The 24936-nt window shown below is 41.1% G+C and overlaps 2 protein-coding genes and 1 pseudogene across 3 annotated transcripts; 2 read left to right on the plus strand and 1 right to left on the minus strand.

The window, feature by feature from the left end:
- Nucleotides 1–1147: 1147 nt before the first annotated feature.
- Nucleotides 1148–3058, minus strand: LOC102702594 (S-norcoclaurine synthase 1-like). Its single transcript, XM_006661089.3, has 3 exons — nucleotides 2765–3058; nucleotides 1993–2243; nucleotides 1148–1871 (listed from the first exon to the last, which is right to left on the minus strand). Exons 1-3 carry the CDS (start codon nucleotides 3056–3058, stop codon nucleotides 1304–1306), a joined length of 1113 nt encoding a protein of 370 aa, XP_006661152.2. The 3' UTR covers nucleotides 1148–1303.
- A 14418-nt stretch (nucleotides 3059–17476) lies between these two features.
- LOC102702877 (bystin) lies at nucleotides 17477–21599 on the plus strand. Of its 2 annotated transcripts, none has more exons than XM_015840832.2 (10): nucleotides 17477–17936; nucleotides 18010–18136; nucleotides 18950–19001; nucleotides 19094–19421; nucleotides 19806–19885; nucleotides 19964–20011; nucleotides 20397–20543; nucleotides 20817–20889; nucleotides 21008–21080; nucleotides 21233–21599. In XM_015840832.2, the coding sequence occupies exons 1-10, from the start codon at nucleotides 17568–17570 to the stop codon at nucleotides 21307–21309; spliced, it is 1374 nt and encodes a 457-aa protein (XP_015696318.2). In that variant the 5' UTR covers nucleotides 17477–17567; the 3' UTR covers nucleotides 21310–21599. The 2 variants fall into 2 exon arrangements, with proteins under 2 accessions (XP_015696318.2, XP_040383842.1); XM_040527908.1 differs by having other exon boundaries at nucleotides 18953–19001.
- Nucleotides 21600–23382: 1783 nt separating this feature from the next.
- The window catches only part of LOC102703150, a 28503-nt pseudogene continuing 26949 nt past the window's right edge, over nucleotides 23383–24936 (plus strand).

The raw sequence follows: 24936 nt of genomic DNA on the forward strand, positions 1-24936 counted from the left end.
CTGTAGTAGTGTGAAGGACTGGCTGATATACTTTGGCGTTATATATAAAACATTTCATATGAATCCATCTCCAGACTCTAGAATTTCAGTTTGATCATACATTGATACTCAAGACAACAACATCAAAAGAGATTATTCAACATTTCATATTGTAGGATCGAACAAGATCAAACAAACCTACCAGAAGGGGATGAATGGTAGGGAAAAATAAAACCCAAAAATCTTTTGCGGAATAAAGGATTACCTCTGTCGAAGAAATCGACGCAGCCTTGCTACCTTGATCGCGTCGCTCCTGTGTCGCCGCTATCTTGATCGCGTCGCTCATGTGCTGCCAAACAGATCATCGAATTGCGCCACTCCTATGACATCGATCGGATCGTCGGAATCCAAAATAAAATCACCAGTAGATGAAAACCGAAAATGTAGATTGAATGATCTTGACTTTATTGCATCAACTGGTATTTACAAAGTGCACCAACAGCACCCCTATCAAAATCGTCAATCTAGAATCAACAACTAAATCTCACAAAAAGCACACCGGGGGCATACCCCTCGGTCTCTATTTATATCGAAAAGTCTATCACCAAATAGGAGTAGGACTCCTTATACTAATATGACTCATCTCTTAGTTTTCCTAACTAAATCCAACATGCCAAAATCAGGCATGCTACAGTAGTCCGACTGCTACAGTAGTCCGGTTGCTACAGTACCGCGCGCTACAGTAATCCGGGTGCCGCAGTATCGTGCGCTACAATACCGACGCTGCTACAGTGTCCGAGCCTGTAGCAAATTCCTTTCCTTTTCTCATCCAGTTTTGATCCGATTTACTTCCCGATTTTTCCGGCGCTTACACACACAACATGTGAAGCCCGTTACGATTCCATCTCACACGGTGTTGCTCCACCATGTGCCAACTCGTATTCAATATCGTCACCTGGCATCCTCGATCGTCCGGACCTCAGCTCCTCCCTGAGCCTAGTCACGATCCCACCGCCATTGACCGATATTGACCTTAAGTCACCTGCACAACTAGAGACAAATCAACCGTTTCCGAGCACAGATATCGCAACCTGACTCACATTAGTTACACACACTCGCACCAACACCTTAACTGTTTCCAAACCAAATTCAATTTATAAACCAAATCGCAAGCCAATTGTTTATCAGAAAATATTAATCATGCTTATGATCTTACACATATGAATCCATCATCTCCACACTCTGGAATTTCAATTTGACGATACTCAAAGACAACATCATCCAAAGAGAGATTATTCACCATGCAAATTGGAAACAACATTGGCTATCTGATCGTCCTGAGTGTGTCGATGAACCTTTCGCCACTGCCAAGGATCTCCGTCGCGTGGCCCTTGCCGTACTGCGACCTGCCGATTGCACGGTACCGTGGCTCCCCGAGCTCCGGCAGCGGCCCGACCACTCCGCCGACGCTGGCGTCCTGGAACACCACGACCGTCGTCCGGCCCCTCTCCGCGTCGACCACCACCCTGTGGAACGCGCTCCTGTACGCGCCGTTGGTGAGCACCTCGAGGATCTCGCCGACGTTGACGACGAGGGCGCCCGGCAGCGGCCGCACCGGGAGCCACCGGCCGTCGCCCAGCATGACCTGCAGGCCGGGCGTGTCGTCGACCTGCAGCAGCAGCGTCAGCCCGAAGCCGTCGGAGTGCGGCGCGATGCCGACCACCTCCTCCGGGCGGCGGCAGGGAGGGTACCGGTGCAGCACCATGCTCTGCCGCTTCCCGGCGAAGGCGGCCAGCAGCGTGCCCTGCTCCACTCCCAGGTCGCAGGCCATGAACCCCAGCAGTCGCGTTGCCAGATTGCGCATCTCCATCGCGTACTTGTCGATCGAATCCCTGAACAATTAATCCATTGTAAAAAAAAAATTCAAGAACAGATGGATTTGTGATTATGAAAGTAATTAAATTGATCAAGCTGGAATGATCAATGGAACACACACAAGAACGGAAGATCAACCTAAATGTGGGCGGGTTACTGGGCCAAAATTGGAGGTTTCTTCTCTGGATCGGCTGCGTCTCGACGATCAGGCTCTCCGCCCAGTCCAGCTTATCGGTGGATGATCTGTTGAAGTGATGGCCGAATCCTTCGATGCCGCCGCCTGGACGGACGGCCACAGCCTTCTTCTCCTCGACGGGTAGCTCGAAGAACTGCACCGTGTCATCTTTCATTTGCTGAATCACCGCGTCATCAGCTCCATGGTTTATCAGCTGGGTACAAAAGTTTTGCAGGAATTTTGACGCAGGAAGTAGGTTCATATCGAGGTTCAAATTGCAGGAAAAAAAAAGTAAATTCAACCTGCATCTATTAATTATAAAACATCCACTTGTTAATCTTGATGGAAATTTGGTGCACTTCTTAATCAATTAAGAAACTGTGAGGCTCGTACGGTCGTACCCGAAATATAATATTTTAACACTTTTTTCAAAGGGCATCTTAGCGCACTTGTTTTAAGAAACGTAAATGACTTGAAAATAAAAGGCGATCGATGAACTAACTTATGCCAAATATTTTTAACCTGTTGAAGTAACTGAAGTTAGCTATATTATACATCAAGAATTCAAACTACAGATTTAGGAAAACCTTGAATCCAAGAAGAAAAACAGTAAAGTTTTTTTTGGTACACCCTTAATGTTGAAAGAAATTAACTAAACGTCGGACAATTTCCAAAATAAGCAAAACTGTTGCTCCATCAAATTTCTTCTAAGATATGGAATTTTGCTTAGCAAACCTGGAAGAAACCCCAGCTCCGACACGCAGAGCCAAGGCAAGCGATCTCCACGGCCCTGTGCTCAGGGTCGAGCAGCCTCGCCATGTCCACCACCGGCAGCACGTAGCTCTCGTCATCCCCGACGACGGCGGCGGCGGCGGCGCCGCCGGCCGGGGCATCGTCGGCGCGGGCATACCTCTCCGGTATGTGGTGAGGGTCGGCGAACGCAATGGCTGCGGCCTCCGTGATGAGCTCCCTGTTCAAGACCTTGGCACCTCCCATTGTGTCCTCCGGCGACCAGCTCCCTTCATTCATCTCCTTCAAGCTATATGCTGTGCAAATATATATAATGGCCACAGCAATGTTAATCGGCCTAATTAGCTCTTGTAGTGTGACCTCCGGGTCAACTTAAGGAGCTCAATCAAGTAAAATACTTAAGTTCTTTATTTTTTTTATTTCTAATACTGTCACGTAAGTAAAATATTTCCTTCGGTTTTTTTATTTGGCACAATTGACTTTTGAAACTAAACGTGATCCGGTTGATTTTCTTAAATGTAGGCATGCCGTATATGCAGGATCGTAAAGGGTTTTTCCCACCTCAAAAGCTAGCCATTGAAGTGAGTGACTCTCCCACTTATATCTTAGGTGCTTTGCCCTTCACAACTAATATGAGATTATACAACAATCTTCTTATTCACACGTTGGTGTCCGTCAGCCCTTCACCACCCCTTCACCGTATATGGGTCCCGCAGGCACCCCACGGTCCATCAGGCTTTCACACACTGTGTCCAGCGGGACAAAGATGTTAAACTAACCAGGCTCTGATATCAATTGTAGGATCGTAAAGTGTTTTTCTCATCTCAAAAGCTAGCCATTGAGGTGAGTGGGCTCCTCTACTTATATCTTAAGTTATTTGTCCTTACACAGTCAATCCGTGACTATTCAACAATATATAGATGTTATATGTGTTGTTTTGTGCCGAATGGTTGATTTTTTATTAGATGAATGATTAATCATAATTATTAGTGAATTAGTTCAAAATATATTTAAACTAATATTATAAAAAATTTATATATGCAAAGCTTTCTACAACTCATATTATTTTATTAACTATTCAAAAAACATGCCCGTTAAATCCTCCATGGCCAGCATAATCGCATAACAAAGTTAGATAACACTAAGCTGAACACAAATAGACAAGGAGGCAATCACTCTTTACATGCACAGGAATGTGACATCGATAATTTTTTAGCAACCTGCTACAACGGGCCATCCAAATTGGCAGTCTACATATGCAAATTGGCGTTCCAGAGTGGCAATTCCAATGACATTTCTATAATTTGCGCTCTATGTGCAAAATTCCCACATGTTTTTCCTATATTAGAAGGACGCCATCTGAATGACAATTCTAATGATATTAATGATATTTTTTAATTTGCTAATGTGTCATGCCCAGAAATTTACACCAAATTTCTGAACAATAGCATGTATTAAATCTCGGTCCAGGCATCAGCCCGAATACACACTATGACAAATTAATACACGTTCCACGACTTAAAAACAATTAAAAACAATTATCTATCGAAATGCAGCGGAAAAAGAAAAACAAGACTAGACCATCTAATCTTCAACTTCAGCTGGCAAAGACGGCTCAATACCACAGGCATTCTCGACGGCGGACTGAACCTCACTTCAACCTTAGGAACAACCTTCTTCTAACTTCTGACTCAAGCTCTGGCACTTGCTCTGGTGGGGGAAAAAGTAAGCAAGGCTGAGTACAAACCACCGTACTCAACAAGTAACACCCAAGAGAGGAGAATAATGAATGCAATAGGGTGTCAAAGATAGGCTAAGCTTAAATTGCACAAAGCTGCAGTAACTTAGCAAAACAATAGATAAAAAAGACTGAAATAAAAGTAAAGTAACATTTAAAATAATCATCCATTGTTCAACGTTACACCACGTTGCAACAGGCCCAGACCGCTGTCGAACGTTACACCACGTAGTGACAAGGTCAACCCTCTGTCCAACGTTAAACCACGTTGCGACAGACCCAAACCACTGCCAACGTTATACCACGTTGCGTAGGGTCAAACCAGTTCCAAGATTAATCAGGTTATTAATAGTTCAACTAATCCCAGTGAATCTGTCAGTTCGCCAATAACCGCGGGCACGACTATTCGAATAGTTTTACTCTGCAGAGGTGTACAACTTTACCCACAAGACATGGCTCCCAAGCATGTTACCATGCCCCCAACGTATCACCACGATACCTCAGTACGGAAACCATGATAAGACCTTTCACCTAACCCTCCCTAGACAATCGCACCGCACTTCAGGTTTCACCCCCTCCTTTACACCAAGTCGGGCAGTCCCCTCTTGTGCCTTGGTGAATCCGGAAGCAGCAGAGGCTTTCGTTACACCACGATTGCCCGTCCATACTCCATCACGCTCACCCTTGCCTTGGTGTGTCGAATAGGGACAAGCTAGATTACGAGTCTCACCGTTGCCCATTCTGGCTTGTGGTTAGTACGTGTACGACTTTCAGGGTTTCCTGAGAACCGGTCCTTAATTGCCATGGGCACGACTCTCAAAACCATGCACCCACAGCCCACCATAAGCAATATTTTAGTTGTATTAATCCTCAATGGGATATTAATAATGATTACAACCACTAAAGGTCTATCAAAGTTTAATCAATAATTAAATAAGAATTGGTGAGCTAGTTGTACTAAGCATGGCTAAGCATTGCCTAAGCCTATTTCTAGTCAAATTAACCCTGGGATGGCAATAATAATGAGTGGGAATCAACGAGTATATTGATAATTGCCCAATAGATAAGTAAAGTAAATAGATTTGCATAAAACAATGCATGTTTGAATGTAAAGCGAGAAATTTTATAATCTTGGGATCAATATGATCAAAGGAGGGTGCCACTTGCCTTGCTTAGACCCGCGAGGAACTTCAGCGGTGACTTCGGGAACGGACGGCGCTGCGACGGGGAAAAACCTACGACAAACAAGGCAAAATAAACAAAACAGGCTATAAAACTACTGAAACAGAGAAAGAAACTATTTTTAATGGATTCTTGGCATTTTCCTGGATTTAATGAAACTTGAATGGACCTAAACGGAGACTAGATGAATTAATTATGAATTTTAGAAGATTATCTGTGTTTTTAAACTAAACAGAAAACTTTAATTGAATTATTGCGCAATTAATGAGACTGCTGACGTTAGCGAGGAGAGAGGAGGCGCTAACGGGTGGGGTCCACCTGTCGGTGAGGGAGAGGGGGAAGGAGGGGCTGACTCGCGGGCCCGGGGAGGAGAGAGAGGAAGGAGAGTCTGGCGGGTAGGACCCGTTGGCCGGCGAGAGGAAAGCAGAGAGGGGGAGGAGAGCGTGGCCGGCGGCGAACGACTCGAGCGGCGCGGCGGCGGCGGGAGCTTCTGGCGGAGAGGGAAAAGTGGGCGACGGCGGCGGGGATTTATAGCGCGTGGAGGCCGGCTAGGGCGGAGGCGGTGGTTGGAGACCGAGTCGGGCGCGGCGAGGACTCGGCGGCGGCGGTTGCGGCGCGGCGATTGCGACGCGGCGGCGGCGGCGGCGGTTGCGGCGCGGCGATTGCGACGCGGCGGCGGCGGCGGCGCGGCACGGGCTTGGACTCGGCCGATGCTGGCGCGGTCGCTGACAGGTGGGCCCCGCCTGTCAGTGGCGCGAGGGAGGAGGAAGGTGGCGGCAGACTTCGCGGGCGAGCGCGAGCGAGCTGGGCCGAGCAGTGGCCCAGGGAGAGGGGAGGCGCGTGCGGGCGAGAAGAGGCCGGCTCGGCTGGGCCGGCCTGGAGGGAGAGGTGGGTCGGCTCGGCTGGGCCGGCCCAGGAAGGAGGAGAGGAAAAAGAAAAAAAAGGAAAAAGAAAAGGAAGGGGAGTAAAATTGGACTTCGGCCCAATTTAGGAAGGAAGCGGAAAAAGAAAGAAAAAGGAGGGAAAAAGGAAAGCTCCACTTTTGCCGAATTTTAAATTAATTTGTTTGGCCAAATTTTATACTTCTGCAATTTGAGTTTAAATCCAGTTAATCAATTTGCGAACCTCGATTTAATTAAATTAATTCCTTTAGATGGATTTTTCCTGAGTTAATTAAACCGATTATTATTTACGAATTTCTTTTACAAATTTAGGCTTGGGATAAAACTCCGGGCGTGACATAATGCCACCACCGGCAAACTTACATCTGCACCGGCAAACTTACATCTGCCCCTTATATGTATGAAGCTTTGAATTTTGGGCATAACGTTTGCCTGCTTATCTTTTTTTTTTGAAAAAAATTACAGATATGTAAAAAGTGTTAGGATTAAAAAGTCACAAGAAAAATGAATAATATTTTTATTGATTCTGAATAAAATAAAACATCATGCCAAAAAGTCAAAGCATTGTATATTAAAAATAGAGATAGCTCCAAGTTTCATATTGTTTGTTTGCCATTAAATCCTTATTTAGAAAAGCTAGAGCTAGCAATTCTATGTTTGTTAGCACCACCAAATATAATCAACCGGTTGATAAAAAAAATGTTTTATTAGATTGGTATAATTAATATAGAATCTTCAGTTGCTTATTATATATGTTGGTTAAAATGTAGACCTATATGTAAAGTATTTTAAGTGTAATTATAAATCTTTTATAGTATATAATTGAAGATATTGTTGCCAGGATCAAGCCAAACTAGCAGGTTGTATTTTACGAAATAGATTCAAGAACAATCATCACTGTAATGCACCTTTTAGTTAGAACAATGGCCCGTCAACGAAGGGCCTACCGGAGACAAAGCATTAACATTATGGCCTCACTGTTATCGCACGATTTTTCCAAACAGAATCATAACAAATCATTATCGCAGCCCGACGGCTTGACCAATAATTGTCATTATCGTGACAACTGAAACTCTTCGTGACAGTGATGAATGACATTGAGAGTGATAACATATAGTAATCCCTCTGATTTTTGAATATATATAGCCCCATAGATATTCGAAAAAGTTTACTTCGCTAAGTGCGGAAAATAATCCAGCAGTTTTTTTCAAGAAAACCACGTAAGAAGATCGATCGGATAATGCCGTGCATATCTCTGCTTCTGGCTATAGTCAATGGATTTCCGGTACAATATAATAATTAAGGTGGTGTTTCGTTCATCAGTCGTATGACCAAAAATTATCTAGTAGATTAGTGATCCAAACAAAGACGGTCTAAGTACGGCAGAACCGTTTCCTTTGTACTGACAGATTGGTGCTCTAAAGGAGTACAACTATTTTATATGCAATAAAATATTTCATTTTGATGACGCACATTTAAACAATAATAAAAAGTTTGGCCTGCTATGCTCTATCTGCGTTGTCAATGGGTTTTGATAGAGTATTGTCATTCATTTGCCATGGAGATTGCACGAGGGTCCGGTTCCTCTTGTATTACTGCAGAGGGACACGGTTTATGTGAGTGTAACAGTGATCAGAGGGACACTGTTTATATGAGTGTAACAGTGATCTAATGCCATAAATAGTGTCAAAACACTGTAGCAACATCACTTCTAAATAATGTTTATCACTGTAGCAAAATGTTGTAGCACGAGATATATCAAATTCATGTCACTCTGTAGTAGCATGTTGCTACTGCAGAGGATCTCATCCCGATTGCAAGAGGGATTGCACTTATTTAGCCATTGAAAAAAAAAGAGAAAAAATAGTAGACATATGTGAGATTCAAGGTCTAATCCTAGCTTAGGAAATGGGAAGACGATATAGGAGTAGCAATTGTACCGTTAATATACTGGTTAATTGCTCATAGTAAGCATGAAGAATCACATCACAACCACACAACTACACAAAGAGATGCCAGTTCCGTCACTCATGTAGTATTTTCAAAACTGGACACCCCGCACGTCCAAAGTAACAACCGGTATAAATATAAATAGTTCGACATGCTAACTCGAGCCGGCTCATTCTTTGTTTTGAAAAACTTTTCTCAAACTTGTTTGTGACAGTTAGTAACGAATATCTGACACTGATGCCCCACTCATTTGTGACGGATAATACTTGTCCATTGTCATTGGCCCTATTGGTCCGTTTTCTTCCATGGACAACGACAGATGAGCTACGTACAGTGCAACGGAAGAAAAATGCATGCGCATGCCACACTAATCTAGATTATCTTATCTGATATGTATAGTCTCTGAATTCGTTTAATGCTGCTACAATGCTGGATCGATTATGCCAGATCGAGAGTTTGCCTGCCTGTAGCGCTGACTTAATTTATTTCCGAATTATACAATCGGTTCTTTCTTCAAGAAAACGACTTGATCAGATATATCAGCTTCATTTTCTTTTTTGTTTTTGCTTTTGTTTATAAACCAAAATTTAAATTTTAATCTTAAATTTAGAGTAGATTTTGGTGGTTTTTTCATTCTAGTTTATTTTTGAGCATTTGTTTTTAAATCGTTAAGAAAACATATATAAATTATTTTTTTTAGTTTGAGGTTATAGTATGATAAATATATTTTACGGTATTTGCTCTATTTTTTATTTACGATTGTTAGCAATTTCCATTTACATAATGTCCTCCGACCAGAATAATAATTTGTTAAGCGCATAGTTAATTAATAATATGAACCGTAACTAATTCTGGAGAGTACTGGACAATCGTTTTTTTCTTTTAGAAATTACGGTTTTTATGTTGGTAGCATCATCATCGACGCAGCGTGTTCCACGCCGCGCGATGGACCCGTACGTGATAACAACAGGAATCGTGTTAATTATAACTTAATCCCTGAAAATAAATATTCTGTAATATCATGCGATCTGGATGGATGGCACACAAGTTATGAAGATATTTTAAGTACTTCCAAACATATAATATATTTATATGGGAGAACCCCGGTGTCAAAAAGATACAGAATATATATATAATTCTAGACGGCGCCAAATCAATATCAACTATTGGATAAATAATAATTATATTATAGTAGTGATCGAGCGCCCATGCTACATTTGTCTCTTTCATTGGTTTTCATTTCTCCTCCATCAAATTTACTCCTAAAAGACTGCTATACCCTTGTTAGGAAAATTGACCAGTATAACCAAGACAGATTTAACGTGAAAAATCCTACCAAGAAAAAATCACGAGCGCCAACCGATAATAACCACTCTAAGCTGATTATTATAACACAAGGAAATACACTGGACCGTCACAACCTTCCTGTGCAGCTTACAGGAGATATATATATAGGGGGAAATATAAGAGTCCTAATAGGAAAAAACTATGAGTCTTATTAAGAAACTCTATGAACCCTAGAAGAAAGAGACTGAGAGTCGTATTAGGAAACTAACTATATAAACATAATAATTCGGATCATATCTCTAACAACCCTGATATGGAATAAAAAATATAAGAAATTCTAAAAAAGAGGAACAATTCAATTTTTACTAGTTCTAAAACTTCGTATAAAGCTGCTTGCTGATTTATTTATTTGTTTCCGCCGAATTTTTGTTCGTCGGATATTTCTCAAGATTCATACACTTGAATCCCCATTATTTGTTTTCGCTGAATTTGTGTAGCGTGTCCATGTCTCCAAGCACACACGTAAGTTGTTAATTGCTACAGTTCAGGATTGGATCCCCAATTTTCTTTTCCTCCATTCCTGCAGCAGAGATGGAGAGGAGTAATGGTGACAGAGCCGGTCAGCAAGGTGGCCGTTTCCGTCTGATCTCGGCTTGAAGCAGACTGATTCACATGGTATGTTCTGTAGTTTGAGTGCCATATCATTTTTGTGTTTCACATATGTTTTAAAAACATTTACGGGGGGCATCTTTTGACTTTTTAGAAAAAAAGTCAAATGACATATTTACAAATGCAAAATAGCTTACAAATAAAATTTTTATAGACGTGTTTATAGCGATCTAAAAGTCAGGTCTGAAAAATAAACTACGATAAAAAAAACCAATCTTAAAAATAACTTTAGATTTATGTTTAAAATTTTAGCTTATAAACATAAGCAAAAGCCAAAACATAAATGCATTACGGCGATGGTATTTTGAGGCCCTGGTTTGTGTGTTAGGGGTTGTTTAGTTCCCAGAAATTTTCACCTAAAAACATCACATCGAATCTTTGGACACCTAAATAGAGTATTAAATATAGATAAAACGAAAACTAATTGCACAGTTATGTGAGAAATCGTGAGATAAATCTTTTGAGCCTAATTAGTATATGATTAGCCATAAGTGCTACAGTAACCCACATGTGCTAATGACAGACTAATTAGGCTCAAAAGATTCATCTCGCGATTTCTACGCTAGCCGTGAAATTCGTTTTTTCATTCGTGTCCAAAACCCCTTCCAACATCCGGTCAAATGTACGTGACATGCAAAAATTTTAGTTTCACCAACTAAACACCCCCTTAGTCAACAAGTTCCTTGTCATTTCACCATGCGCCCTTTTTGATGACGACCCTTTTTAGCAAGATGCTAACTTGCAATCCATGTGCTCAGGAAGAAGCATTCATTATGTACACAATTAGTACTTTAGGATGTCACCGCCTGAGGACTTTTTCTTGTTGAGATTTGTTTTGTCATAAATAGATCTATCAATCATAGTTTGCCATAATTTTAAGTTTTGTTAGCAAAATGCTAGTTTTGCAATGTCCGACATTAGCATGCACCACTCTAGAATTTTAAGTGAATAATACTTAGTTTTATCAGAAATAATTTTGTGCTGAGTTTTGTTAGCAATGAAGAGTGCCTAGTTTTGGTCAGCTTGTTTCTTGGAAATTGAAAATGTGATGTTTATTACTATAGATTCCTAACAGTGCAAAGTTTTGTTAGCTTCTAATAATTTGTACTTCTTTTAAATTCATTCATAATTTTGATTGTTTTGTCAGCTACTAACAATACATTGTTTTGTCAGCCATTGATTTTTGTGCCAAAATCGGTTTTTGCTTTGACTTGCTCTAGTGGAACACCTTGCTTCTGGGTATTGGCCTCTACATGCCCAGGTTCAGGAGGTCCAGGAGTATGGGACAACCATTATTGGATTTGTCTTTAAGGTCCTCTATGTTACTATGCCGATTGGTAATTTCTTTGTGCTGTTCAATTGCACATAGTGCAATCTGAGAGGAGGATGAGGCTTTTGGGTGCTATGAATTTTATGGACCCGAATGATGGATGTTCAATTTGCATATAGTGCAATCTGAGGGGAGAATCAGGCCTTTGATTTTTGGTAACCTACTTAAATAGTTATGTATGTTTTGTTTAATTTTACAAAAATTCTATTTTTTTCACTGTTGGAGTTTCTGGTAGTAGGTATTAGGTTGGTAACTAGAAGTCAAATTCTTAAGTCTGTAGTTCATATGACTTGGTATTTTGTTAATTTTCTTTGCTACTAATCTGTAATTTTTTCAATTTACTTATAATAATGTACCAATATTTTTTTAGTTTTTTCTGCAGTTTGGTCAGTATAAACAATGAAGTTTTTTTTCGAGAGGTATGTACGATAGTTACACCAAGTTTTCTGTTCATTCTAACTTTCTGGAAGAAAGCTTTAGTTATAACTAAGTTCCAACTAAGCTAAGCTATTTGGTTATTGTCATTTCAATCATAATCAACACCAACTTAGAATAAACTCTTCTTATTTTTTGGTCTAGCGATGAATGTGGTCCACAGAACCATGTTTGACTGACTCTGACCGCAAGCACTCGCTATTTTTCTGCCATGTTCGGGGGCATCTTGGTTTCGCTTCTATTTATACTTTTAAGCATAAATTTAAATTTTTCATCTTAAACTTGGAGTTGATTTTAAGGTTTTTTCATCATAAATTATTTTTAGCCTTTTCTATTAGATCCCTAAGTACACTTATCTTAAGATGTGCGTATTTAGTAATATTTGATAACCCTCTAGGCCCTAACTATATATCACTCAATAAACCGTTTGCGAACCCCCCCCACCCACCTTTGACAGCCTTTAGGCTAGTAGTGTAGTATCCTTTTTTATTTTTTTAAATAACTGAAACACACTTATGGGTATCTCAATTTGGTGGAATGTCTCTACCTTTAAACTGGTAACCGACCTCCAGCTAATGCATGAATGTATCAGTCAATCTTAATGGGTAATTTTATTAAAGAAATAGTAAAATTACATCTGCCCTTGGCATCTGCATCATGGATGCATACAAAACAAATTAACTCATAATGAATAGACTAAATGTTCAACAACTTTAGTTGCACTGGAGTCTTTAGAAAGGTACAGATAGGTACAAAGTTAATCTTGGTACCGTTCAATACCTCACAAGAAGGCAACAGAACTCATAAGATATATCTTCTCCAAACATAATGAAGCTGGAGTCCCCCTTGATGCTCCTACTAGAGGCCGAGATGTAGGTCCATAGTGCATGACCGACCCAAGGTGAGGCAGACCATGTCCTCATGCTCAGGTGTCACATAGTCACAGTGGAGACCAGAGGAGGATAAGCTCGGTGTCGTTGAAGGTGGTACATGCTGCTCTCTACCGATGGCCTGCATCCGCATCATGTTCAACATTGGTGGCATGATGGCGCTACTGATATCTTCTAGAGAAGTGGATGAGCTTGACATAATCAGAGGCGGTGCAGGTTGCTCTCTATGGATAACTGGCATATGTGTTAGGTTCAATGTTGGCAGCACATTGATGCCAGTGAAACCTGCCGAAGATAGTGCCATCCCAACATGTTGCCCACCAATATGTGTTGGGACAACATTGTGGATATTTCCTATCTGGGAAGTCCAATTGAGATTAGCAAGTACTTGCCTAGGCATGTGTTGCATGGTGAGAAAAAAATGGTGTGGGTCCGAGCACATCCCCGTGGTCAGAGAGGTGTGTCCTACCGGTGCCAGTGGCAACATCACCGGCAAAGGTGGTGGTCTAATGGGTTCAGGGTAGGAGAACACGCGTGGAGGAAGGAGCCTCAGGATTTCCGACGACCTAAGGGCAAATCCTCGAGCACAAAAGATACATGCAAGGGGATTACCATTACCATGGACTGCCACCGGTGAAATAATATCATTCAGAGTGCGGTGATCGATGGTCCTCTGGCTAGTAACCGGTGACATGGTCCCCACCATGGTGTTTTGCACCATGGGCAGTTGGGTGGTCGGCGGTGCTGATGTCGGTGTTACCAGAGGAATTGTGCCGGTGTTGCTATAACGGAGCCTCTGCTGATGCCTCACTATTGTCACAAGGAAAGTACTGATAACCAGGCCATTAGAACGAACCTGGTTTAGCGGTAGTGACTCTACCGCAGTACCGCCATTGACACGCCAACGCTGTAGTGTTGGAGCCATCGACATGACACGACGTTGGGCACTTGACGATTGTAGATGATGTTGTGGCGGTGTTGTACCATGCGCTGGGAAAAGATCTGATAGCATCCTTCGTGCTTGATGTGTCGGCGCTGGTACCAATCCTGGTATTGTTGCCTCCATTGAGACCCTGGCATGACTGGAGTCACTGCCCTCCATGGGTGTCTCCTGCAACCTACTAACCTAGATATAGTGATCAAGGGCAAGATACGAATATCTTTGCTACAACTTGATTTGAGTTATGGTGGTGATTTACTATGCCCTCATAGGGTGATATATAAAGAGGAAGCCAACAAGGAGTAATGCACAATTTGATTCCTTTGTATGGACATGAGACAAAGGGCAATATGCCAAGATTTTTGTTACAACTTGATTTGCATTCTGGTGGTGAGTTACTATGCCCAGTAGGGTGGTATATAAAGAGGAAGCCAACAAAGAGTAACATACAGTTTGACTACTTTTTATGCACATGAGCCAAAAGTAGAAGTTGCGGTGATATCACCTGCTTAAATTTTGCCAACATCATGCATTTCTAGCAAGTTCAGTATTTATTGCTGCCAAGTATTGCACAGGGATCGGTTAGATGTGGTATGCAAGAACAAACTCATTTAACTAAGATTGCATTTCTTTTGTTTGGAGAACAAAAATCATCAATGTTTCAAAAAAAACCAACACAACAATCATCAATGTTTTTGAAAGTACAAGTGGATGGACATGTCGCATGCAGTCTGTGCATGTCCCCTTGCAAAAACTTGGATGAAAATCTTAGCCCCCCTACATATGGTCATACTTAATGTGCATTTATTGTTGTTTCCACTATGTTTTTAATAGCATCATGTTTTTCCTTATTTTCCTTCTTGAGATTCGTGTGTATTTATTTGGCTTGACCAAATTGGATCGGATTAAATCATAAGCATTTCTCAAGGTAGTTAATCAATTGCCTCTTCCCAATAACTCAGACCATGCATGATCCTTTTCACAATCAAACATGCATTGTCGTTGTTAATTTAGAGAAAAGTAACTGCCAAGAAGAAGCCTATGAAAGGACCTTGATGTTTCCTAAAGTGGGTGAATAGTTGTTAAAACTTTTGCGAACAAAAGTGGAAGCAATAACCCTCAAAACTTTAGAACTTCCATCCTGGAACTTCTGGTGACTTAAAACTTTCGACAGTGGTAGGTGCACAAGAAAATTAGCAAACCACGACTCTGGAATATCCAGCACATGAGATATAGAAGGCATAATCAACCTCAAGCATGATATGAAATCATAAAGAAACTAATGAGAGATAAAAAGAGAGAATGATTTTTCACCAAAGTTCGGATCTGAAGATCTTATTATCTGTTGAGGAACTCCAAGGAGCCAGATCTCTCTGGATCTCAAGCCTCATGAAGCAACCACCAAGGATTATGATTTGGTATCTAAGCAACCAGCAAGGTAAAGCCCCATTCCCAAGCGACCACCAATGATCCAAGCTTAGACAATGAGCAACTACCTTCAATGAAGCTTGCTCTACCAAGCAACATCCAAGAAAAAACTTAGTTCTCACTTAATTACATTTTCCCTTCTGAAGGTGAGGTTGAACCTTTACAAACTTTTTAGTGGTTCATCACAATTTTGGGTGCTCAGCAGTGACTCGTAGCCATATAGGAGACATTGAGCTACAAGATCCACAACACAATTGAAGACTTGCTTGCTACTAATTCGAGCGTTCGAAGTATGGAGTGGAGCTCTCTCACTCTCAATTCTCAATCTCTCAATCCTTAACCTTTCCTCTTCTTAAATCCCTCTTACAAATCTTTGCCCTTTTCAAATCCCTCTCACAAAGAGATACCACAAAAGTACAAGACAAAAGATCAATTATTTGGCTTTGGATAGGATTTTTTTTAATCTCAGTAACCAAGCCTCAAAACTAGTCGTTGGGAAGAAGATGCTCTCTTTGGAACTTCTGAACCCTTCTTCAAAACTTTTGAGGAAGGGCCCAACATCTCTTTCATCGGCCTTAGCTTGTTGACCCCCCTTGGCTCATCCTACTCAAGTTGGTGGTGTCTTCGAATGTGGATATGAACACCTTTGTTGTCTGTAGTGGCAAAAGGCAAGGCGAGAGAACACCAGCTATCTACTGAAGCCGTTAATACGAGCGAAGAAAACATGCCCGCTCATGTGTTGCTATAATAGCAAAGGTGCAAAGTGGCACCTTCCCAGGCTTTTGCAATGGTGTGGATGAGGAGGCGCTTCTGGTGATTTGACAACTTGTCCCTCCCGATGTCCTAAGTGAGCTGCACAAAGGCATTGGAGTCAAGCTGCTCCATTCCTGCATGCTCCATGGGCTCAACATCCGTCTCAATTTCAACTAACGTGACACTAGTGGAGGCATATCACTTGTGGCAAATGATGGAAGCCATTCCTAACGACAACTTAGACTGCCATTGCGAAGGGTATGTAGAAATTGACCAAAATTTGTGAAAAGTTACTCTTCAACATAACTAATCATCACTCCAAATTCAATATGTAATGTGAATGAGAATGTATAACTTTTAGGTACAAGTTTACACATACTATATGGGTGTGGATAAAATGTATAAAATGGGTAATATCCTCCCCTACCTAACATTCATATGGTGGTTATTCTTTACAAATAGCATACCCAAATAGTATAGGTATGGATACAAGGATTTGTAATTAATAAGCCTCTTCAAGTCAGACCTGACTCGACCCGACTATGCATTGGACGAGCCTGGGCCTAAATATTGAAGCCCAAAAAAACACCAAAAAGTCCAAAAACCTAGAACGACCCAATAAAGCTAGGGGTGGGTTGGGTTAGGGCCGGGCCTTTTCTTTTGTAAATTGTCTAGCTTGAGCGTATATTTTTTGGCTAGGCTTTTTCCAAGCCTGGTCCAAAGCCCGGCCCGACCCGGGTATGAACATGCCTAATAATGAATATCTAGTGACAACCCAAATGACAATGAGTAGGCAAGTTCCCAATGAGAGGATAGAGCCAAGAACAAAGCTTGGTAGAATGAATAGAGTAACTACACTCGATAAACAAAATTGGTTAAGAAGAAATAACTCTAATCTCCCCTAACAACAATACATGCACAAATCTAAAAGTCTCATTTAAAGAGTAGCTTATCTAGATTGAGAAATACATCTCCTTACATTACGAACAGGAACATGCATCTGTCCAGATTTATGATATTGAGGAGGGAGCAAATATTCATGATTAAATGTTTCCAAACCAAAGAGCCTGAAATCCGGGAGCCCATCGGCCCATTACCAACATAGATGGCCCAGCCCATTTGAGTTCCTATCGAAGACCCATACTCTTAGCCGCAAAACCCTAACCCCACACCTCTCTATCCGGCATCCGCGATCCCCTCCGCCCGCCGCCGGCGACATCGCCTCCTCCCTCCCGCCGCCGCCGCCGCCGCCGCCGTGTCCATCAACCCCAAGTCGGTTCTGCTATGGCCGGGAAGAAGCGCAAGTCCGCCTCCTCCGACAAGCAGCAGAAGCAGCAGCGGCTCCCCCTCGGTGCCGACGCCGACGCGGTCGCCGACGCCGCGAAGCGCCGCCGCTCGGGGGCCTCCAAGAAGCACCAGGCGGAGGACGAGGCCGCCATACCTTCCTCCCTCAGCGCCAAGATCCTCCGCGAGGCGCTCAGCCAGCAGCAGGAGGAGTCCCTCGCTGACCAGCGCCCCTCCGCCGCCGCCGCCACCCCGTCTGCGTCCTTCTCCTTCCCCGTCCCTAACAAAGACGGCGAGGACGACGACGGGGAAGACGACGTCGACGAGTTCGATGGCTTCGACGCGCAGAGCGAATACGATGGCGGCGTGGTAAATAAAAAAAAAACACGTTTTTATGCTTTGTGTGATTGATGAATATTTGCTAATCATTTTCTGTTGATAGCCGGAGATTGATGAGGAGGACGAGAAGGCTCTCGCTGCGTTCATGTCAAAGGACACCTCTTCGACGCGCACACTTGGTGATATCATTCTCGAGAAAATCAGGCAAAAGGATGCTGAGGTCTCAACAGGTGATCACCGATAGCTCTTTCTTCTCTGATTCTTGGGATACTAGTTGTTTTATATCACCATAACCACGGCATAAAAGCAAATAGCGCAAGCTGTAGCTGATTTGTCAGAACAAGTAAAATGAGGTTGAAGCTTTAAGTATTTATTATTTGACGTCAATGTACAAATCGGTCTCTTAGGAGTAATAAAAATCATATTGTCAGCTATTAATTTGACACCAAACATTTCAACTCTGACGGTGAAAAGAGCTATAGTGAATAGCAGGAGCTATTGTGGAGGCTATCTGACAGCGGGGTCCTAGTATGGCATGCTAATTCTAATCATTCTCACTGTACAACTTTATCCCCGTGCCAATAAAAACAGAAATGAACAATTCTCCTGTAACATGAATACATGATACATATGAAGCACGGAAGTTCAGTGAGGAAAATAATTGTTCATCAGGATAGCTAATTTGTTAGAATAAGTGATAAATTTGAAGCTTTAAATCTATATGATGTGAGGTCTATGTACAAATAGATGTCTTAATATCTAGGAGTACTAAAACAGAATTTCATTTCTCGATGTAGAATTTTAACCATAAGAAACCTGACCCGTTAGCCTTCTATTAAACAGTGTTTCACAATCATGTCCATTCAGCTTAGTGCTGTTACATCCTTCTGTTGAACACTGGTCTACAACAATGTCTATGTCTATTCAACCAGTGGCTAGGTTTGGAGCTGTTCCAGTACACATTTGAATTCAATGCATGCACGAGTAGTAAATCAATTACACCTGGTATTCATATTGATGTTTGCATACGATCCTTTTTTAAGAAGGACGGGCTCCTGTGAAGTTGGACAGCAGCATTATTGAACTTTATAAAGGGTACATACTTCTGCCTCCTATCTGTTTCATTTAAATAGAATTAGTGAATTAGTTTTCCATGTTTTTACGAGTGTTGAATTTTCCATAAATAGGGTTGGAGAGTTCTTGAGCCGATACACAAGTGGGAAAATCCCTAAAGCGTTCAAGCGTATTCCTTCATTGGAATGCTGGGCAGATGTTCTACAGTTGACTGAGCCTGAAAATTGGTCTCCTAACGCAGTATATCAAGCAACACGGCTCTTCTCTTCAAACATGAATGCAAAGAATGCTGTGCGATTCTATGAAGCCATTTTACTCCCACGTGTTCGTAATGACATAAGGAAGAACAAGAGGCTTCATTTTGCACTGTACCAGTCTCTGAAAAAATGCCTATATAAGCCTGCGGCATTTTTCAAGGGAATATTGTTGCCACTTTGTCAGGTAAATCTGTTTAAAGTAGCAAAAAACATCCAACTTGTTGCATAATCAATCCTTCTCTTATGTGTATCTGGTATTGGTATCTCATATTTACTTTTCTTTTTATAGCGCTTTTTATAGCGCATGATTGATATCTCTTACCCAATTAATTTATCCTGTGAAAATTCCAGTATAGACATTAAAATTCTCTGTAATAGTGATTGGTTAATCATAAGCTATTGAACAGCAAATATTTCCTTTTCATATTATCTATTGGGTATGCTTTACTGTTCATTAGTTGTGTTTTCTTATAAATTATTCCTTTGGTTTAGGTTGGTTTCATGCTTGTAGTTGCACACATGCAACTTGATTCCATTTTTCTGATTCTCAGTGAGCTTATGTTTGCAGGAGAGAAATTGCACTCTTCGGGAAGCAGTCATTATTGGTAGTATCATCTCAAAAGTCTCCATTCCTCCCCTCCATGCAAGGTAAGTTGAGTTCTGTACATGATTAAGGTCTTAAGGTGCTTGCCAAGTTGCTTATCTTTACTTGAATTTTTTATGCAGTGCAGCTTTAATGAAACTAGCAGAGATGGAGTACTGTGGCACTACTAGGTAAAGTGTGGCACCTTTAAGCTGAGTGTATTTGTCCATCAAGCTCTAATTTTACAGTGTTTGGTCAAACATTTTCTTTTGACATAACTTTATCTTTTTGGTCCAGTAAACAACACTAGTTGAATGGCAAATTTTTGTATGCAAAAATTATTGATCTAGTATATATTAGTTATAGATGATTAGCAGTCGCAAGATGTGCAAAATCACCTTCATTTCATTTGCATCTGTGGCTATGTGGTTGAAGGTTCCTGTCAGTGTTCTCTAGCACATTGTGGATTAATCTATATCTTCTTTTAGGTATAGTTGTGCTTGTAGATGTGTTCTTTTGGTTCCTTGATTTCTTTCGCAGCTTGTTGTAACTTATTATCTCTATTCTCTCTTGCAGCTACTTTATTAAACTATTTCTTGACAAGAAGTATGCTTTGCCATATCGCGTGGTTGACGCAGTTTTTGCTCATTTCATGCGGTTTATTGATGAGGAAAGGGTCATGCCTGTTATATGGCATCAATCATTGCTTGCCTTTGTGGAAAGGTAAGTAATAAATGTATGCAAGGCAAATTTATTCAGAGCATTTTACAGAAACTCTTTTGATTATGCCATGCAGCAATTTAATAACAAGTATTATTTAACTTTTTTCATATTTCTGGGTTACACTATTTTGATTACTGATACATAGTATTCACCTTGTCTGCAATCTTGTTCAAAGCCTGATTTAGCCATTCTGACTGGGTGTTTCTTTGTAGCTGTCTTTCCTGACATCTTTCTGGTCTATTCATGTTAGTATTTCTAAATAATTTATGACAGATACAAAAATGAATTAGAGAAAAAGGATAAGGAGAGACTTGCACGGTTGTTCGATCACCAGAAGCATTATTTGGTACGATACTTTCCATTAATCAAGCGTATGCATGCATGTTTCACGAAGTGTAGTCTGCTGAATCCAAGTCTTGACTACCATGAATCACTCCCTCAACCTCTGCTTTTTCTCTATAAAGGTTACTCCAGAAATTCGTAGGGAGCTTCGAATGAGCTGCAACAGGGGTGAAAAAGACACAAACATGTCGATATATATCCTTACAGTTCATGCAGATTCTTACCTTTTTTGCAAAATCGCTATATTCAGTTGAAGCGTACTAATTGCACTACATAAAAATAAGCTTATTTTTGAAATGCTTGTTTTTAATCTTTTTAAGTGCAGTTGTTTCCTTAACACTTCTTACGTTCCCCAGTTTCTGTAATCACGAAACCAATCGAAGAAGACAGGTGGAATATACCGGAAGTGCCTATGGAGGACTAATCGTTTGATTCTTCTTGGCAACGGCGTTTTAGTTTTGACCACAGCATGAACTTTTTCGAGAGGTTTTTTGTTCTATACAATGATGGATCGCTATCAGCAAGAGAGAAGTTGTATGCTGGTTTTTGATCGGTTTGGAGATGTATCCGTGAGTATTCAGCGTGTAGCTGTTCTAGGTAATCGTGGCGATTTGTACACAAGTTGCAAAAAGGGTCCCTTTATGCTGGACCAACGTTATTTATTGGAGAAGAGATGCAAGGTCAACAACCTTGTAATCTTGTACTGTTAACACATAAGCCTTGCTCGTTCTTTTTTTTAAAAAAACTTATCCTATTTTGTATTATTTTTCAAATTTTTTATTGTTATATTTAGTTACTCCATTTTATACTGTCCTAAATTTATTTTTTGATCAATGTGTATTATTTATATATATATGTTTAAATTTATTAATATTGTTGGTGATAAGGGTTTTGGGCATGCCGTATAAAGGAAATATGTCATCCAACACATTAGCATATTAGCATGTTCTTTTTGATGAAGATAAGCTCAAAGTTGATACTTTGTAAACCTTTGCTACATAGAAGGAGTCGTACTTAAGCCATATGGCTCGCTCCGAGGACGGACATGGCAGAGCGTCATTAAATACAACGGCAAAGACATCATGCGCTAGATGCCTCTCGTGCCACGTGTCTTCTGGCACATGGGGCAATAGGATATAGGATCGGGCGGCCCAACCCCTAGCACGAGAAGATGGCGGTAAGTTGTCTGATGGGACCGATGGATATGACGGTAGACCGAGCCTGTAAACGCCTCCCTTGGCACGAGATGTGATCCGTGTCACTCCTGTCTTGTTGACCATTAATGAGAGGTTTTTTTCTCTCTCCAGAGAAAGTCGATGCTCTGTCTCCTCACGTCACAATGGGACGTGGCCCGCTGTGCACGTCGCTAAATTTGATGGCATTAATCGTCCATAAAAGATTTATTTTCCTTTTCCTTATAAGCAAGGGTTAGGCGTCTATGGGAGCCCTTACAGTATGAGACCTCTTTTGATTTAAAGAAAAATCATAGCAATTTTAGAGGATTTTATTTTTATAGAAATTTTTCCTACAAGCCCTTTGAATCAAAAAATAAACCCTATGAAATCCTATGAAATTTTTATGCAAAGCCCGTTTCCATACAAGTTTTAGAGGAAATTTAACAAGAGATAAAACCTCATGAAAAAAATCTTTTGAGTCTTTATCTCTTCTTAAATTCTTGTGTTTTACCTATGGTCTAATCAAATGGTCATTTGTAAGTTTTTTGTTGTTCTGCAATCCTCTGTTTTACACTTACATTCCTATTAAAATCCAATATTTTTTCTATTTCTCCGTTTTTTTTCATTCTGCGATTCAATGGGGCCCTAAAAGGAGGTTCTTGCCTAGGAAAAAGGGGAGCTCTCCTGAATAGACAACCACAAAACGATCAGGGTGCTTCTTCACTGAGCCCAGCTAAGAAACAACCACATACATGAGTAGGGTATTACACTCAATAGCATGAACATGTATAATTCGCTTGTGTCTGCGACACCTCATGGGCCATCTCGCTTCGCTTGTGTCTGCGACAATTGATGGGCCATCTCGCTCCAAAGCTCAAGCTAGCTCTTAGCTGCAGCCCCGGTCAGAACCAACAAAGGACTTCCCGCGGCTTCCCGCTAAAGAGTTTCACTCATATGAATTATCCTATGCTAAAACATCTTATGTTGTAAAAAGGTAGTATTTAGTATCTAAAGTTGTGAAAAAAACTATTATTTTATTTTGATATAGTTCCGAAACCCCTTGGAGTCGGAGTTCGAACGCACTAGTTTAATTCTCAAGCGTCACGCCATTACTGGAGTTCGTTCGTTACTCAAAACATTTCATGTCTTCGTGGTTGGTCCCTCTCTCACGCTGCCACGTTGCCAAAAAACCACGTACGTGCTACGTAATCGTGCACGTGGCAACCCCGGGTTGCCTTCCCATCGATCCGCACCGCTCTTCCAGCTCCCTATATATATTCCACCACCACCTCACCACCATTGGAAGCTAGCAGCCGCAAGCAATGGCTTCCGCAGCTCACCAGCAGAAGCAGACGCTCATGCAGCCATCGTCCGATCAGCGGGCGGCGGCGCCGGTGACGCAGCCGCCCAAGCAAGAGCAGGAGGAGACGGCGACGAAGCCCGAGGCGGCGCACAAGAAGGCGCCCGTCACAGTCGTCGTGGACGCCGGCGAGGAGGAGGACGACGGGTCGGCGGACGCCGGGCGGCGCTGCGTCTGCTCCGCCGCCGGTCAGCCTGCCGGGCACTTCCGGTGCGTCTGCGCGGAGGCGGCACCGCCTTAGTCCCATGTTTGCTGTGATCGGAGTTTCTTTTTGCTGATATATTACGAGGATGATAATGCTGTATTGTTGTTTGTTTATCGGACTATTTTAATTTGTTCCTACGTACCTATCGGTAAAATATATAATAAACACTTTTGCTATTGATCAAATATTTGATTTTTTTTCTTCTGTTCAATATGGGCGTGTAACGTTAACATACGCGTAATGTATGGGGCTAGAAGAGGACGTGCATAAGATTTTTTTACTTGCGTGCTTATCTTCATATTATTATCCAATGGCATCTTCAGATTATCATCCAATGACATCTTTATCCAATGGCATCTTTAGATCATCATCTAATGACAGTTATCGGATTTAACTGATTGATTGGATTTAACTGATTGGAATTAAAATTTCGAAACATTTAATTACTAGGCGGACTCTATAATAAATCTTCTGCGCGTATCGTTTCGCATATTGTGAAACCAAAATACGGGCAACGAGAGTATATTCTCTATAAGAAATCCAGTAATTTATTTTTTTATGTTCCAATGTTCTACTCAGGTCGATTGGTGTACTTCAGAGCTCGTGCAGATCATTGCAGAGAACAAAAAACCGTGATTCTATTAACGAATTTTTTTTTAAGGCCAGTCTCAATGTGTTTCGTTGAGGTGTGTGGAGGTGTCACAGGGTTAGGGTTTCTTGGAGGCGTCGCCCATATTAATTAGGGTTAGGGTTTCGTGAGGCGTCATATTAATTAGACGATAAACCAGCTGACTAAAGAATATTTTCATAAAACTAAAACCGTAAAAACCGTAAGGATATTAATTAGACGATAAACCAGCTGACCAGCGTAATATTTTCATGAATTGAAACCGTAAGCGTAATATTTTCATGAACTGAAACCGTAAGAGAACCGTAAGAGAATATTTTCATAAAACTAAAACCGCAAGGAGAGAGGAAATTTATTTTATGTCCATAAAATGTTTGAGCACCGTTACCAAATCCTCGCTGAGTAACGCAGTGAAACTCATATTAGGGGCTTGGTAACACGTAAAACTTGTATTAAGGGTCTTGCGCGTTTTATGCAATCAAACAAACAGTGTACAATAAAACTTTTAGCAGTAATTAGATTTTTTATTTAGCTTCGGAAATAGAACCATAAAACTTTTAACAATAATTAAATGTTCTTTTATAGTAATTAGATTCTTTAGCTTTAGAAATAGAACCATAAAACTTTTAACAGTAATTAAATGCTTTATTTATTTCTTTTAATAGTAATTAAATGATTTATTT

The sequence above is a fragment of the Oryza brachyantha genome, chromosome 9 (genome assembly GCF_000231095.2).
Source record: "Oryza brachyantha chromosome 9, ObraRS2, whole genome shotgun sequence".
Classification (NCBI taxonomy): Eukaryota; Viridiplantae; Streptophyta; class Magnoliopsida; order Poales; family Poaceae; genus Oryza; species Oryza brachyantha.